The sequence below is a fragment of the Dysidea avara genome, chromosome 9 (assembly GCF_963678975.1).
Source record: "Dysidea avara chromosome 9, odDysAvar1.4, whole genome shotgun sequence".
In the NCBI taxonomy this organism is placed as follows: domain Eukaryota; kingdom Metazoa; phylum Porifera; class Demospongiae; order Dictyoceratida; family Dysideidae; genus Dysidea; species Dysidea avara.
In genome coordinates this window covers 28,961,220-28,980,396 of record NC_089280.1, presented here as the reverse complement: position 1 = coordinate 28,980,396, position 19,177 = coordinate 28,961,220, and the positions used below count along the sequence as shown (strand labels likewise).

Sequence of the window (19,177 nt, the reverse complement as noted above, 5' to 3'; positions counted from 1 at the left end):
GCAGGGTGTTCAGCTGCAACAAATCAACCTTTAGAGCGATCAGCAATGAACAAATCTACCTGTAGAGAGATAAGCTAGAAACAAATCACCCTGTAGAGAGTTCAGCTACAAAAAAATCACCCTGTAGAGACATCAGCTAGAAACTAGACACAATGTAAGGAGTTCAGCTACAAGCAATCACCCTGTAGAGAGTTCAGCTAAAACAAATCAACCTGCAGAGAGATCAGCTACAAATAAATCACCTTATAGAGAATTCAGCTACAAACAGATTACCTGTAGAGAGATCGGCTACAAACAAATCAACCTGCAGAGAGATCAGCTACACACAAATCAACTTGTAGAGAGATCAGCTACAAACAAATCATCCTGTAGGGAGATCAGCTAGAAACTACACACAATGTAAGGAGTTCAGCTACAAACAAATCACCCTGTAGAGAGTTCAGCTAAAACAAATCAACCTGCAGAGAGATCAGCTACAAACAAATCACTTTATAGATAGTTCAGCTAAAAACAAATTACCTTGTAGAGAGATCGGCTACAAACAAATCAACCTGCAGAGAGATCAGTTACACACAATTCAACTTGTAGAGAGATCAGCTACAAACAAATCATCCTGTAGAGAGATCAGCTAGAAACTAGACACAATGTAAGGAGTTCAGCTACAAGCAAATCACCCTGTAGAGAGTTCAGCTACAAACAAACCAACCTGTAGAGCGATCAGCTAGAAACAAATTACCCTGAAGAGAGGTCAGCTACAAAAAATCACCTTGTAGAGAAATCAACTACAAACAAAACACTTTGCAGAGAGTTCAGCTACAAACAAATCAACCTTTAGAGATATCAGCTAGAAACAAATCTCCCTGAAGAGAGGTCAGCTACAAAAAATCACCTTGTATATAGAGAAATCAACTACAAACAAAACACTTTGCAGAGAGTTCAGCTACAAATAAATCAACCTTTAGAGCAATCAGCAACAAACAAATCAACCTGTAGAGAGATAAGCTAGAAACAAATCACCCTGTAGAGAGTTCAGCTAAAACAAATCAATCTGCAGAGAGATCAGCTACGTACAAATCACCTTATAGATAGTTCAGCTACAAACAAATTACCTTGTAGAGAGATCGGCTACAAACAAATCACCCTGCAGAGAGAACAGCTACACACATATCAACTTTTATAGAGATCAGCTACAAACAAATCACCGTGTAGAGAGATCAGCTACAAACTAGACACAAAGTAAGGAGTTCAGCTACAAGCAAATTACCCTGTAGAGAGTTCATCTACAAATAAATCAACCTGCAGAGCAATCAGCTAGAAACAAATCACCCTGAAGAGAGATCAGCTACAAACAAATCACCCTGTAGAGAGATCAGCTAGAAACTACACACAATGTAAGGAGTTCTGCTACAAGTAAATCACCCTGTAGAGAGTTCAGCTAAAACAAATCAACCTGCAGAGAGATCAGCTACAAATAAATCACTTTATAGACAGTTCAGCTACAAACAAATTACCTTGTAGAGAGATCGGCTGCAAATTAATCAACCTGCAGAGAGATCAGCTACACACAAATCAACTTGTAGAGAGATCAGCTACAAACAAATCACCCTGTAGAGAGATCAGCTAGAAACTAGATACAATGCAAGGAGTTCAGCTACAAGCAAAATCACCCTTTAGTGAGTTCAGCTACAAACAAATCAACCTGCAGTGAGATCACCCACAAAAACGCACTTGTACAGAGTTCAGTTACAAACAAATTACCCTGTAGAGAGATCAGGTAGAAGAATTCACCTTGTAGAGAGTTCAGCAACAAAGAAACCACCATGTAGAGAGTTCAGCTGCAAACAAATCACCCAGTAGAAAGATCAGCTAGAAGAAGTTACCTTGTAGAGAGTTCAGTTACAAAGAAACCATCATATGTGACCGGGCCTGCGAAAATAGGGCATGTGGGCACATAAAAATTGCCTACTTTTTCAAACTTTGACGTGTCATAACTTTGTATTCCATGACTCGGTAGCCATGAAATTTTCAGCACTTATTAAACATTTAGTTGGCTTTACAATACAAGTTACAGAATGAAAATATTCTATCCCAATACTGCAATATGACATGTTATGTGACGGGGTGTAGTTTGTGCCCACATGCCCTATTTTCGTAGGCCCGGTCACATATAGAGAGTTCAGCTACAAAGAAATTACCCCGTAGAGAGTTCAGCTATAAGAAGTCACCTTGTAAAGAGTTCAGCTACAAAGAAACCATCATGTACAGAGTTCAGCTACAAAGAACCACCTGTACAGAATTCAACTACAAACAAATCACCCTGTATAGAGATCAGCTAGAAGAAGTTACCTAGTAGATAGTTCAGCTACAACAATTCACCCTGTAGAAAGATCAGCTAGAAGAAGTCACCTTGTAGAGTGTTCAGTTACAAAGAAACCATCATGTAGAGAGTTCAGCTGCAAACAAATCACTCTGTAGAGAGTTCAGCTACAAAGAAACCGCCATGTAGAGAGTTCAGCCTCATACAAACCACCTTGTAGAGAATTCAACTACAACAAATCACCCTGTAGAGAAGACGTTACCTTGTAGAGAGTTCAGCTACAAAGAAACCATCATGTAGGGAGTTCAGCTACAAAGAAACCACCATGTAGAGAGTTCAGCTGCAAACAAATCACCTTATAGAGAGTTCAGCTACAAAGAAACCATCATGTAGAGAGTTCGGCTACAAAGACACCACCATGTAGAGAGTTTAGCTGCAAACAAATCACCTGTAGAGAGTTCAGCTAGAAACAAAATATCCTGTAGAGAGACCAGCTAGAAGAGGTTACCTTGTAGAGAGTTCAGCTACAAAGAAACCATCCTGTATATAGTTCAGCTACATTTCAAGTCACCCAGTAGAGAGATCAGCTGCAAAACAATATCCTGTGGGGCATAATGGGCATGTAATAAATATATGTATATAATTTGTATCATTACTAATAAAATCAAAAAATAATTGAAGTACTAAAATTCTTTAAGTTCTTTTCTTCTTCCTGTAGTAAAGAAAAAAACACATGGGTTAAAGAAGCCCCAAAGCCAGCCATAGGCCGGCTTTGCAGTATACAAATACAAAAAGAAGTGATATCTAATCAAAAACAGCCAAGCTGTAAAAAAAGGTGCGGCCCCCAAAAAGGCCATGGTGAAAAAAGATGTGAAATCCAAGGTGGCGGCCAAGAAATGGCTGTGATGGTAGGTTAATGGTTACATTTTAATAACGACAATTCAGGTGAATTTTGTGCCGCTTGATCTTGGCACCAAATTCACCTGAATTGTTGTTATTAAAATGTAACCATTAACCTACCATCACAGCCATTTCTTGGCCGCCACCTTGGATTTCACATCTTTTTTCACCATGGCCTTTTTGGGGGCCGCACCTTTTTTTACAGCTTGGCTGTTTTTGATTAGATTTTATTTGCAGTATAATGTAAAATTCTGTTAGAAATATTTCTCAAACACTGCTAGCAAAAAATGGAATAAAAGATCAAGATACTCTAATAGAGCATTCACTCCCCTAATAAAGCAGTCATCCAAATGTAAAGTGATTGCTTTATTAGAGTATCTCAACCTTATAAGCTGTAATTTATGCTTGCTAGTAATTGCTTCTACAGTTGCAGAGAAAATAGATGTATTTAGCTATACTTTAGGAATAACTCAGGGGCAGGAAATTTTAGGGAACAATTTCAGAAATAATAGTTGAAGAAAAAAGAATTACCAGAAATAGGGATATATAAAAGGATATTCCACAGGTCCCTATACACTGTAAAATAATTTTGTCATTTTAATAAATTGTTTGTTACCACAGTTTTGTAATTGCCCAAACAAAATGGTGGTAACAACCATTTGTTAAAATGACAAAATCATTTTTTTACAGTGTACTTCTAGAGAAGTAAATATAACTTGTAATATACATATCATGGTGAATTTGATAGTACAGTAGCATTTCTTTTGTTTTGCATGTAGCTATCTGCTCAGGTGGTTGCTTCAATGAAGGAAGCTGTACTTTTCCAGAAGTCTGTACATGTACTCCAGGATGGACTGGTAATAATTGTGAAATAGGTGAGAAATGATGTTGGTATGAGTGATATCTACCTTATGATCATGTTCAAGATGTCAATGAATGTAATGGTGATCATGAGTGTGATCATAACTGTATTAACACTGTTGGATCTTTTGTGTGTTCATGTGATGATGGGTATCTGTTACAAGATGATGGAAGGACTTGTGAAGGTAAGCCAACTCAATAACATGACATAGTAATCATGTGCGTGTGTTTGTGTGTGTGCGTGCGTGTGTGCGTGCGTGCATGCGTGCGTGTGCGTGTGTGTGTGTGTGTATGCATGCATGTATGTATGTACTATGTTTGTGGAGCACATTAGCAGGCTATACCATTTGTGTACCAATAAAGTAGATATAATCTAATCTAGTGTACTATGCTATCATATATGTGACTGTCTGATAAAATGTACCTTATCAGCTATTGTAGATAGTGTGAATTCCTGCAGGTGAGATGACTGCCTCTATCAGCCACTGAAATTTGTGGCAATGATAATAATTATGATGTCACATCCAATCACAATAATTATGTGTTGTGTGAAAATTACACTTTATTTAAATAATCATGTATCATTTTTTGTGTGACGTATGCCACAATACGGACTGTGAAGTACATCTGTAGTAGTAAAGATACTACAAAAGTAATTTTAAAGAGCTCACGTAATTTTGTAATTTTCCTGACCATGTACTGTGAGTCTTGATTAGTAGAAAAAAGCTCATTACACTTCCTTCAAATTAGTATGGCAGGTACTGTACTATCCAAGCTAAAATTCCTATGCATTGCAAGACAGATACTTGTAAGTAGCCAATAAAATTGGAGTATTTCATCTTGCTGTAGTTTACGTTGAATGTATTTTGAAATGCATGGGCATAATACATTGGTAGAAATGCAACTATTTGTACTTGTTTGTTTTTACTGCAGAATAATAACTGTTCTCTTGGGTGTGTGGCTATGATAGAGTGACATTTTACAAAAATGCACTGCCAAAAACTAGACAAATAGATCACCAAATTCTTATAATTTCAGTACAGGTAAGGCAACTAAAATATCTAGGTCCTGTGGAAGCAATTTTTTAAATTACTGTTTGTGAAGACATTCAATTGCACTTTTGTAGTTTCTTCAAGTGAAACATGCCCTGAAGGCTTTTTTATCTCCGTCACTGGTAAGAAAATGCCAAAAAATCCTAATAAATGTAATAATGCCCCCAGAAATGCCCATAGAACCAGGCTTGCATAGAGCCGGGCTTGCATAGAGCTGGGCTTGCATAGAGCTGGGCTTGTGTAGGGCCTATAGCTTTTGCTGCATTTGGCTATGGGAAAACATGGTAGTGACAGCTGGAATGTGAGAGATGAATGGACTGGCTAACCTGTGTTGCTACAACAACATAAACTTGTAGTGTTCCGTTATTCTAGCTGCCTCCAACTACAGTGTAGCTACACAAAATATAGATATGAAAGGCTTCATGTTTATTTTAAACTTTTCATGCTGCTAGATTGGTTTTATGGCCTTCTCAAAACGTATTGATATTTGTTCAAAGTTTTAAATGATTGCCTGTGACTATATTGTAACCTTAAGGAACAAAAACAAAGTCATGAAACAAGGGAATATATACGAGCTACAGTACATAAAGTGGTGAATACCTGCAGATAAACTAGTGGACGTTTAATCCCTGAATCAAACGCATATATACCTGCAGCTTTACTAGTGGACATTTAATCTCTATACTTCAGTCTATAGCTAACCATGACTGAATTAGGGATTAAATGTCCACCAGTATATCTGCAGGTATAGGCAACTTACCTTGTTTCACCACTTTTTGCTATTCCATTGTTTCAATACTTTTTCTTTGATCCCCAATCCAACTTAAATTCCTGTTTTTTTCATTTGCTTACTCTTTTTAAAACATAAAATGAGATCTTAACCTGTACATACCGTATAAAAACATAATGGTGCCATACAATTAATTTTGCATCTGAATGTGCACCGTTACAATCATTTACGTACTGAAAAGTAAGGTGGTCATTGTGCTTCGTTTTCAGCTATGCTCCACTCAATATGAAATGTTGCAAATGAAGAACAGAATGAGAAGTATCTTCACCAGTCACTATGGAAAATACAAGCTATAAGCCAGAGGAAAGCCATATCATGCTATCATAAAACAACACTTCACATTGTCAGCCAAAAGAACTGAAATACAAAGATAAGTCCATGATGCATGTATTGAGCATACATACTGAGGTTGGCAAAAGGGCATATCTCAGGATGAAGTGACACAAAACAGTGAAGAAATCAAGCCTGTAGCCTTATCCATTGTTGAGTTATGCTGGATGGAGGCATTCGTTAGTCAGTTAGTGCAAGTCTGCATGAATCATTTGCAGAAATGTGGTGACTGCTTTATTAGAAAGTTTTGTCGTAATTCACTTTGCATCTCCAGTATAGTTGTAGATCTAACTTGAGCATACAGTGGATCCTTGAGTGGTGGTTTATTATGGTATGTCTGCTTAATTAAATCCTTAGAAATGCTAAGTATGTTCATATGGCTTTCGGCAGCATTCATGGTCATGTTTGTTAAATACCTATCGCTGAAGATTTTCATAATGCGATTCACCAATAAATTTATTACCACTTATGGCACATTATGTAGTCTTCATGGTATAGAAAACTACTGTAGCATGATCATCCACCTTCAATTAAGTGAAATCCACAAAATTACTGTAATAGAACTCTCTAATAGAGCATTCAAGTTTGATAGAATTCCTGCCTATGTTCAGCTAAATACAATAACCTGTTGGAAGGTTTGAGATTAGTTTGAAGACATTTTTGGACTTGGTTATGGCTCACCAATGTTGCTAAGCTGTCACAAAGGAAAATTGAGACTGGTTTATATATGGTGATATTTTTTTTGCGAGGAAAACCCAAAACTCTCATGATCCGTAACATACAGTACTATTGTACGGTATGATATATGAGTACTTCTTTGTCCAACATTTCCTCTTACACAATTTATACAAACATATTTTTGCATGTGATGTTAAGCACTCTTGCCATGTACCTAGAAGCTCTCTGTGTGTAGCTACAAATCATTAATAGCAGCTGCAAATTAAAAATGGTATAGGGTGTATAATCAAGCTGCTTATGACTTTAAATATCACAAACTGCATAAGAAAAGGAGAGGTTTTTCTTACCAGATGTTTATAAGTTGGAATACACACAGAACCGTCATTTCTTAGTTGTGCTCAGCAATTGAATATGAGATAAGAGGTAAGTAGTGTACTATAAACATCATGAGTTTCATTCTAAGCCTCTAGGCCTGGCACTTCAAGCATGCATTGTGTTGTTGCATCTTTTTGTGAGTCACATTTGTACTAGGGTGAAAAGGTATGACTAAGGATACTTGAGAAAAATGAAAAATGTTTGCCTCATTGCATGCATCGTTAATTACCATGTTACCTATACTGTACACACATGACAGTACTTTTATTGTAGATATTGATGAATGTCTAATTGATAATGGAGGATGTAACCAAACATGTGATAACACTAATGGATCTTATCAGTGCTCCTGTTCTGAAGGATATGAGTTAACTAATGATACCCACAACTGTACAGGTATTTGGTGTGTATGTTTTCCATTAGTTATATAATGCGAATACTATATACAACGTACATAGTCATAAGAAGCAATAAAGCCTACACCTGCACCTATAGTAGTACTAGTTGCTAAATGTTTAATCCTTACTTTACTCTTTTAGTTACAGCCAACAGAGATTAGACTACAACAAGTTTGATACTGAAATTTGATTGGCTGAAAACATGGTCTCTAAATCTCGTAGAGCCACGGTCATGTCCAATAGAGACCACGCTCTGAGGCGATACGAAACACGATAATTACGCCCCTGTAACATTGGCAACACATGGGCATTTAAATGGCTAGTAATAGCCGTACTGAATTAGAGGGAGGTGTAATGGGCTTGTTTGTACTAATCAACACTACATTACTTGCTTACAAGCAGCTGTCGAGGCACAACAACAGCAACAATGAGTTGTAGTCCACTCGCTGAGTCCAGTACTTCGATACATAGCACGCGCCTGTAACATTGGCAACGCATGGGCGTTTAAACGGGTAGCAACAGCCACGCTAAGGTCCCGCCATGTCGGGAGGTGTAGAGGGCTTGTTTCTAGTAATTAGCCATACATTTCCTATTTACAAGCAGCTGTCAACTCAAGGTACAATAACGAGTTGTAGTCTAAATAAGTTAGACGTCAAGAACCACTGGGTTCTACGGGATTTAGAAAACCCTCAGGCCCTTAGTAGCGCCCTCGCTGCGCTCAGGCGCTACAGCCCAGGGCCTTCGAGTTTTCTAAATCCCGTAGAACCCTGGTTCTTGACGTCTAACTATTATTTAAATGTCCTACAGGTGTAGACAACCATCCTTATGTATTGCTATGAAACCAAAATATAAAATTCCTAAGTTTTATTTGTATTTGTGGGTGAATCTTTTGTAACATTATTGGGACTTGTTAACTTGTCAGTAGTTACAAGGAATTTGCCTGATCTATATGTCCAAGGGCTGCAGACTGAGGGAATGTGCATAAATCAGGCGAATCCTAAGTGGCCATGGTTGTGGTATAAGTAATACCACTCAGGTGTACCACCTAATAGATGAAAAGACACATTACATTCACCTCATTTGTTTTACATACAGAACTGTGGGTTAAAATTGTAGGCTCATTATGGTGCTGGTGAAATGTCATTCATACACCACCATACAACCTGTACATAGCATTTTTCTGAAGAAATGATTGTGGGTTTCTGTGATCTTAGAAAACAGAATGCATAAATACTTTGATAATGAAGTCTTTACAATACCTGCTAGCATGTTGTAAATTGGTTAAAAACCTGCTAGCAGAAAGACCTCAGGCACTGCAATCTCACCTTCAATCATTGATTTGCTACCTCTCCCATTCATATTACAGGTTGATAGCCTGCAGTGGGAAAAATCAACAAAAGTATAACCACTTCATTCATTTTATAAGCATTCCAAAAGCGATTCCATTATGGGAAGTACAGCTTAATGTTGTAGCTACATTAGTCAGAATGAACGGAGAAGTCCAGTAGTATCACACAATATTCTGTTTAACTTCCATCTATTAGTCTTTAAACATGTTTCATCTTCAACTAAATTGTAGATGGACTTTTCCAAATATATAAATAGGTGAACTTCCTTGTAGAATGGTTATTTGTGACTTGCTGAGTGAAAACTGGCCATTTTCTCAAAATTCTATTTTGCAATAAAAATGTATTGAAATAAACTGAGTAAAAATACATGTGCTACATAAAATTTATGCATGTTTTAATCGCAATGGTATACACTAAATCAAAGCTCAAATCAATACACCTAAACACTATCAGATTTGCCATTTCATGGAGAGTACGAAAATCTTGCTTTGTGTTTGTACAGCATAAGGCACGTGAGATATGGACGCTAATTTATGATGTGGTAGAAATAAAGTTTGTTATCATCATTTCATTGTTAGAATGGCATTCTTCTCTGTCCGCATGGAGATGTACAGGGAAAACTCTATGCCTTGATCAATGTGCAATGTGCCAGTTCATGGTGAACAAACTGAGCCAAGCCCCGTCTTCATAGCTTATTTCAGTCACGAGTTATGATCGATTAAATAAGCACCTGTGGTTTATTTGTCATATTGTTGGTGCACAAATCAAATTTATTTCTGTTTTAACTATCTATAGTCAGTTCACGTTCACCTGAGCCCCAACTAACATCAAAGAGGTGAACATGTATTCACTCCCAGTAGTTTTGTACTGGGACAAGCATGTTTTCATGTTGTACTGTAAGTACCTGAATAGTCTATACTAAATGTATGGAATACTTTTATAGACTCATAACTCCTTTGTTCTTGCCCGTATCAAAGCTCTTTCTGATAAACAGTTCTGACATTTAAAGGGCTTCATAATGTTACTTAATGTTTGGGCAGCTGGCCCATGTGTTAGCAAGAAACGAGGGCTCAAGTGAATGTAAACAGACTATAGCTCTGTAACTCCAAGACTATTCATCACAAAAGGCTGAAACTTTGGCTGTCCACTCCTTTGTCACTATAGATAATATAGAAGCAATAAAATGAAATTAATTTTGAGGAATGTGCAGAAACAACCAGTTTTTGCTCAGTGGTCATGTTTTGTGATATCTTCATTGCGGTTGTGATCCATATGCTGTTCTTTATACTGCTGTGGTGCCATAAACTACCATATGTACCTAAGCCAACTACACCCGTCACTGTTGTAATCACTCAAGCCATGTCTTCAAACTGTAATATGTACCTATTCTTCACAAATGCTGGCACGTGCAATGGTAGCAACTGGTTAGTTTCCTTGTTGGCACGATTATCTTCACTAGTACCCAACTTCAGGAAGCAGTCTTCTACACTCATGTTAAGATTGCATGATGATTTTAAAATGACATCTAATCCAATCCCACAATGACTCAACCTACATTATACCCACAAAAAGAATGCCAACATTTTCTAAGTCCGTTAGAGACCATGCCCTTGGATCTTTGTGTTTTAAACCCTCAGCAACTCATGCTAGATCTCTAACCTACACTTAGAGGTACCATTTCTAACCATCTAACCCTGTCTCGTTAAGGATGCCTAAATAGCTTACCTAAGTCCTTAAAAGTATAAGTTGGTAACCTTAATAATGTCTGAACCATCTTGTCACGGCATGGCTTAAGTTTAATGTGCACAAAAATGATCCTAACATCAGAAAAAATGATAATTTAGTGATGTCTAGTTGCTGAGCTAAATTATACTAACTTATAAAGTACATTTAAAAGGAACACCTAACCTACCTGAACTAATATAATTTAGCCCAAGCTGAACTCAAACCCATGTTGTAAAATTTAAGCAGCTCAACATATGGAATCAAAGGGGACAAATGTTTTGTACTGGCTCAGCTGAGCAACATAGACATTATGTGGTCAGGGCTATATCATGATATCGCTCTATCCACAGGGCGATATGTGAAACATAACCCTGTGGTTTCCATTGATCTGAGGTGTCAAAGTGATATATAGATGTATGCATGTATGTTACAGATATTGGAGAGTGCCGCAATGGCCTTCACAACTGCTCTGAAGTGTGTGTAGAATTAAATGGAGGATTTGAATGTGATTGTTTCCCTGGATTTCAGTTGATAGCAGACAGAACAACCTGCATAGGTTAGGTGTGTACATGTACATAAATGTTTACCTACTGTTACAGACATTGATGAGTGCTTACAAGGAACAACAGGATGTAATCATGGTTGTAGGAACACTAACGGAAGTTTCATTTGTACATGCAATGATGGACATCAGTTACATCATGATGATCTGGCTTTGTGTGTTGGTATGATTCTGTGTACTGTATTGCAGTTACAATTTCATCAATTTTGTTAAGATATTGATGAATGTGTGGAGTCCAATGGAGGATGTCAACATGTTTGTGAGAACACTAATGGTAGCTACTCATGTACATGTCATACTGGATATGTGCTTGGAGTGGATGATCACCATTGTGAAGGTACTAGTACTGTTAGCTGACTGAACAAAACCACACAGATGTTTAAAATTTTTTGACCTATATAATTTCAGTTTCAATCAAAAATTTTAAGTACCCATCCAATACTGATCATATTATGGGGGAACTGTAATTTGCATTTTTATTGTAAAATAAAATGTGACCGTGCCTGTGAAAACAGGGCAAGTGGGCACAAACTACACCCTGTCATGCTACAGTTCATATCTCAGTAATGAAACAAATAATTATTTGCATTCTGTAACTTGCATCATAAAGCCAATTAAATGCTGATTAAGAGCTGAAAATGTCATTGCCATAGTATAATGCTACAAAAAGTTATGAGTGACGAAACTTTGAAAATATAGGCTAAAATCATGTGCCCACATGCCCTATTTTTGCAAGCCCAGTCACAAATTTGCATGCATATTTACCAAATTTTTTTATAACTAGCCACTAGCCATTTAATATAAACCTCCATTCATTACGCTATTTTATTTATTAAGGCTTTACAGCACAGGTGCTAAAGGTCTGTAGGATACCTGGTCCTACAGCCAGTTTAAAGATGTAAGTATGTTTGAAAAGGTGCAGAAAAGAGAAAAAAAATTTTTTTCTGGGCAGCCTCAAACCCACAGCCATCCGATTTACACACAAACACTTACAGGAGTCTGCCAGGTGCTCAGGATGTTTTCTCCTTGTCAATTTAATGTATTTGTATCCATACCAACTTATTAATAAGCTATGTTGGCATTTTTATCTTATGTTTTCAAATGTATACTACATGATAAAATGTGACCGGCCTGCGAAAACAGGGCATGTGGGCACAAACTACACCCCATCGCTCTACAGATCATATCTCCGTACTGGAAAAGTATATTTCTATTCTGTAACTTGCATCATGGTGCCAATTAAATGCTTACTAAGAGCTGAAAATTGCAATGCCATAGCATAATGATACAAAATGTTATGAGTGATGAAAGTGTGAAAAAGTAGGCAAAAATCATGTGCCCAAATGCCCTATTATCGCAGGCCCGGTCACAAATATAGTCAAGGGTCATCTTCACTGATGCATAACAATATTTTCTTCACTATACATATACTTTCAACCCAAAGAACAATTTAACTCATTCAATTTTAGCTTGCTAGTCTGGAAATTAAAGGATCCAATTATCCTTGAAATGACATCTCTATTGGCATGTCTATTTTAACACTAGTGCATCTTGACATGAAATGCATAAACTATAGGTATGTTTTGTACAATTTATAATGCCATGCTGCCATTATGAAGGTTATGGTCATTATGATTATGATTTAGTGTTAATAGATTAAATCCAGTGATGTAATTACAGTTAATGTTAGTCACTAAAATTACACAACCACTGTTCACCATATGGCACAAGGTGATGTGGTTTTTCTCTTTTTGTGGTGGATGTAAGTTGTGCAGGGTTTTGTGGTTCTTCTATACTATTGAATAGGGTTACAGATTTGTCTAGCCACAAACTGTGGCTTGCTGGTATGAATCTATGGAAACTCCTGACTTAGAAGCTGAAGAGATCATAAAAAAGCTAACAATGCCCCTTATCCAAGCTGCATTTTCCTAAGGCACCCGCACAGTGCCACACCATACCCACCCACACAAAAATCTGCTCTGAGATGCTCCTAGAACTGCCTCGGTTACGTGAACTGCTCCATTGCTGTAATAAATGGCATATTGAGATATCACAATACTCCAGACAGAGAGAAAATTTAATTATCCATTATATCAGGAAAAAAGGGGTTTAACAAGTATTAGATAATTATCAAAAAGACCTTTTCAGTCCCTTTTAGATAAATTAAGCTTAGTACAAAGCTTATGTACAATATAAAGGTAATTTGTGATAGGAGCAATCCCCAATTTGACCTTTGGGCTTTTATGCCACTTATTTTATACTCAGTAATCATCTGTTTTCTTCCATCTCACTCATACTACTATCTGTATAAACTAATGCTTTTGCACCGGTCAATGCACAGGTAGCTTATTGTGTACACTATTCTGAAGATATAAATTATTTATAAGAGTTAAAGCATGTAGCTAAATATTGGCATCTCTAAATGTTTGGCCGCTCTAATTGTTTGGCCGCTCTAATTGTTTGGCTGCTCTAATCGTTTGGCTGCTCTAATTGTTTGGCACCCTTTCACTTACTGATTGCAATGGACTGTAATGTTTGGCAAGTGGCTATTGCATCTTTTGCCAAAGCACTATATGTGACCAGGCCTGCGAAAACAGGGCATGTGGGCACAAACTACACCCCATCACACTAATTGTCATAACTCAATACTGGAACAGAATATTTGCATTCTGTAACTTGTATCATATAACCAATTAAATGCTTACTAAGTGTTAAAAATTTCATTGCCATAGCGTATTGGTATAAAACATTATGAGTCAAAGAAGTTTGAAAAAGTAGGCAAAAATCATGTGCCCACATGCCCTGTTTTCACAGGCCCAGTCACATATATAAGTTTGGCAAACTGAATCCTACATGAATTCAGTGACAGAGCTAGGTAAGCAAAGAACCTTAGACATCAGGCTTAGATGAATTCAAAGCTGATTTTATGACTGCACAAGATGCTCTATTAGGATGGTCACACTGAACTTAATAGAGCAGTGAACAGTAATAAATATGTTACAGTAATAAATATGTTACTGTACTAATGTTACATGAATTCAGTAGCTGCATGGGCCTTCAAACTTGTTGAATGATTTCAACCAATCATAAACTTTGTGGTTGATATACGTGACTTTTTACATTTCTTGGCATGTTAACCTTGTATTGCAAAATTTAAAACCTTAAATATCAAAACATCCCACAGTAGTCATAGCATGCATCTAAGTAGTTACAACTGAGCACCATGCTCCAGCACTCAAGTGGTTATAACTTGTTACTATGCATCTAGATGATGCTACACATCAATGCTGCCTATACTTCAGAGATGCATGCGATTATAGTGTCTAGAATTGCCACTCAATTATCTCCAACATAATTATTGTAGTGAATAGTAAGAAACGAAGCACTTAAAGCTCTACATGCAAGTTATTTTATGATCAACATAATTATTTATTTAGATATCAATGAGTGTGCTAATTCCAATGGAGGGTGTCAACATGACTGTACTAATACAGTTGGTAGCTACTACTGCACATGCTTTGATCCCGCTGGATATACACTTAATGAAAATGGTCACAATTGTTCTGGTAAGTAATAGTACTACTACTGAATTGTATGTACATACCTGTAGCTGTATATAACTGCTACATCAGAAAATCAAAAGATTGCTGTATCTCTTGATTCATTCAGCTCATTAAGGCAATAGTTTATAAATCTAGTTCTTACTTGGCATCATAATACTATTATTTCCACTATCAGTGTTCTAAGATGGATTTAAAACTGTAGTCAATTACTTTGTTGTAAAAGTAACACGTAATAAAGTAAAAGTTTTTCAAGTGTGCAAGTTTTGATATAATTATGAGGGTTACCCTTAATGACTTAATTTAATTAACCCATTGATGGCCAAATTCCTATATAGAAGGTGTATTGCACTATTGGGAGTCTTGATATGTGACCCAGACTGGGAAAACCAGTCTTATCACCATTGAGAAATGCCAGTTTTTAGTATTCAGTTTGTTGTAGCTTGCCAATGGTTGGAAGCTACATGTACAAAACTTTTACATGGTTTACACCGATTCCTTACCTTTCAGAGCATCCAAGTAGCCAACAGCTAAGTGAGTGCAATGCATGGCTTATTCCCTATGTTTGTAAATGGGAGTCATCCATATTTTTCATGGTCACTGGATTGATTGCAGATGCACTTTTAATACTGTTCTTCATTAGTAACTCTGTGTAGCAGGCTGAAAATAGGTGAAAGCAAAGCATGATGGTCAGTCATAGTTGGGACACACGAATCATCTGTGGTGACAGGATTGATTGCAGAGGCGCTTCTACTACTGTTCTTTGTTCGTAGAGCTGTGTAACTAGCTGAACATCGCTGAATGCAAAGTGTAATGGGCTAATGGCCACTTCACCTTTGAGTCAGTCATTGATACTTGGGGTATGCATTCGGACAAAAACACAGGCACCATCCTTTCTTATGATGCAGTATGTGCGGGTTCACCAGTCACAATTGTGTTACAAAAAGGTTAGCAAACAAGTATATGGAAAAATTAGGAATTTTAAGTTCGCATAGAAAAGAAGTGGGGAAACAAGGTAGGTCCTCTACACCTGTAGATATACTACTGAACATTTGATCCCTAATTAAGTCATGGGTAATAGACTGGATTAGTGATTAGGGATTAAATGCTCACTAGCATATCTGCAGGTGTAAGCAACCTCCCTTGTTTCCCTACTTGTTTTCTATGATTCTTAATCAAACTTAAAATCCCCAATGTTTCCTTATACTTGTAAGCTTTAATTAAGCACATATAAGAAGTTTCAATCATGTAAGATATTTCTATGATGTTTGTATTAGCAAAATTTATGGGTGTCATTTGTTTAAGAGATTCCTAATACAGTAATACCACTATACAATATATTTATGTGTAATCACTGTGTTTAATACCTGTTATTTTTCAGATAACAATGAATGTCAAACAAACAATGGAGGATGTTCACAAACATGTGAAAACACTGATGGATCTTTTCAGTGTTCCTGTTTAGGAGGATATGAGTTGACTGATAATGGCTACACCTGTGATGGTAAGGTCTACTATAACACACTTTTAATTATTTCTGTGAAGGGAACTTAGATTGTTGTGTAGTTGATACTTGGTGTCATGATGTCATGTTTACATAAAGTGCATTGTGTAATCTGCCAAGCAAAAACCTGACTAGTTCGTATTTTTTCTTGAACTTGATTAAGACTTCTTGGTTGTCTAGAGGGAAACCAGTGGGCTGTTAAAGTTTCAGCTTTATCTGGTTAGTACTTTTGGAGCTATATATTATAGTGATAGACTGAAGAAGAGCAAAACAGTTGATATCTACAATGCCTTAATGGAAAATAAGTTTCTGTTGCTTGTATAGTCAATCTTAAGTCAGGAGTAAAACAGGCTTTAAAGTTAGGACTTGTGTCATTTTGTACTGGAGATTCATCAGGGTAATTGTACAGTCAGCTCCACCGACAAGTACAGTGGCACTCAAGACATCTGTTTGACATGCCCATGATCAATTTAACTTCTTGCTTGCATAATTCTGTTAACATTATAATGTAAGAAGGCTCACTGCATGAATCTGGCCATCCAATAAGCACACAAGGTAGCTACTGTATGAGGATGGCATCATTGAAAACTGACTTGTGCATTGTTTTGTCATTATTAAACCAGGCACTTGCCCACTGCAGGCCAAGCAACAAAGGCCGGCTGTGGGTGTGCACCTTTTTTACTGAAATTATTTTCCAAAAAGTGCGTGTTTACCTATGTTTGTTTGTATGTACTCACGTGAGGGTCTTTTTGGCAGTCTCAAATGCAGGTGTGACAACTCTGTATAGATTTAGTGAACTACCTTCCCTTATGATTTTGAAGGTGTTTAACAACTGAAAAACAATGGTATACCGTATTGTAAAAAACTTTGGCGGTAAAAAACTTTGACGAATTTGGCGAATAGCATTCAATTTGCCAAAGTTTTTTTCGCCAGTTATTTTAGATGATCACACAAGCACATTGAGTCTTGCATTGAGTAACTAGAACTTGTGATGAAGGTCAGCTCGTACCACCATGCAATAAAGATCGAGCTGACTTTGGTGATCTTCCTGCCTAGGAATGTGTCCCACCATTGTAAGCATGCGCTCCTTGAGATAGCATTTCCAACTGGCTCCCCGTTCGCACGTCAGTTAGTTTGTAGTCTCGTGATGGATCTGGCCAAATACTTTGATATTCTGCTACTGGAGTTCACTGAGAAGCAAACTATGATATGGTTGCTCTCAGCATCGCAGGAGATAGAGAAGCACACCATTGCTAGCATGTCATTAGATCAGTAGCTGCAAAAGTACTGCTACAATAACAACGTTAGCTACCTATACACTTACACTTACTACACTACTTAACTGATGAGTTGACACCTTGTTGTTTTATCCTTACCGAGATCCTTACCGAGATCCTTACGTACCGTACAGTAAAAACTTTGGCGAATATTATTTCAATCGCCAAAGTTTTTCTGCCAATTTTTTCAACAGAGGGGTTTTGTCACACTTTTTTACTGCCAACGTTTTTTACTATATGGCACTAACGGTAATGACCTATCCTTTTGAGTTGTAAGGGGTATGTGCCGCACTAAAATGAATGAAAATATATGACAGTCTTGTGGTTTTGCTGAGCAATGTTTTGACAAAAGACAAACTATAAAACAGATCAGAAGATATGTCTGTGCACAAGATATTAGTTTGTTTGAATAGCACCTCATTAGCAGTGCATAGTAACATAATTAGAGAATTACAAAAAAATTCACTAACTACTTAATTACCAAATACCAAATTGCAATACCTTAGTAATTTTGTATACATTATATTACTGTAAGAATTTAAAAAATGAAATACGGATCCAAGTAATAAAAAGTAGTGAAACAAGTGATGAATGATTAGGGTTGTGTCAAATATGCCAGCATAATAAAAAGCATAATAGGCTGTAGTACTATGCCAGCATATTAGGTGGATATTTCAAATTGTGGAGCTTAATTCCATGAAAATAGATCGATTCTCCTAAACAGAACAGTCAGTAGAAACTGTGAGCTGCAATAGGACACTCAAATGCATTATATAGATCCTTAGATCAATACTTTCTAATAGAACAGTCACTTTGTAGTGAATTGCTCTAATAGAGCATTCACTGATTAAAATATTCCAAGATAATTGTAAGAAATGTTGCTAACATAGGAGCATAATGTGAACAGTGAAGAGCATAAATTTGGGAAATACCTGAATGCACTTTGGGCACAATTTGACCATATTTGACTCAGGCCTATGAATAATGGTATTGCAGCAAAGCACTATGAGAAAATCCCTACATTGGCCAATTATTCTGTGTTCAATGCCAAAGTAGGGATTATCCCACTGAGCTATGCTGTAATATCATCATTCATTGCTTGTTTTACTCCTTTTATTGCTTGATTCCCTTAAATTTATATATATATATATATATATAATGTTTTAATATACTAGTTTGTTTAGATTTTTGTCAGCACATACAGCTCTACATGTGTGACTGATTTTATTAGGGTGATTGCTGTATTAGGGTATCAGACCAGCTTCTCGAGTCTGCCACTATTCCTTTTTCACCATGCTACCCCTAAAAGGGGTGTGATCATCATGGTAGACTCTGTGTTTCATTGATAGATAGTTAATGGGCGTGATCTTGAACCTATTGTAAAGATACAGGTATTTACCAGGTGTACAGTATGGTAGTGTAGTCTAAGCATTTAAAATAATTTTGTGGAGTCTACTGTGCTGTTCAAGGAAAGCGTTGATGTGGAAATTAATACCTCA

The 19,177-nt window shown here is 36.9% G+C and overlaps 1 protein-coding gene across 2 annotated transcripts in view; it reads left to right on the top strand.

Moving 5' to 3' along the window:
- Positions 1-19,177, top strand: part of LOC136266180 (fibrillin-1-like) — a 72,127-nt gene that overhangs the window by 7,195 nt on the left and 45,755 nt on the right. For both annotated transcript variants that reach the window (XM_066061177.1, XM_066061176.1), the window contains exons 4-11: positions 3,997-4,092; positions 4,144-4,263; positions 7,577-7,699; positions 11,209-11,331; positions 11,375-11,500; positions 11,552-11,674; positions 14,775-14,903; positions 16,279-16,401. In XM_066061177.1, the coding sequence (XP_065917249.1) occupies positions 3,997-4,092; positions 4,144-4,263; positions 7,577-7,699; positions 11,209-11,331; positions 11,375-11,500; positions 11,552-11,674; positions 14,775-14,903; positions 16,279-16,401 (963 nt within the window). The remainder of the gene's footprint in view (positions 1-3,996; positions 4,093-4,143; positions 4,264-7,576; positions 7,700-11,208; positions 11,332-11,374; positions 11,501-11,551; positions 11,675-14,774; positions 14,904-16,278; positions 16,402-19,177) is intronic.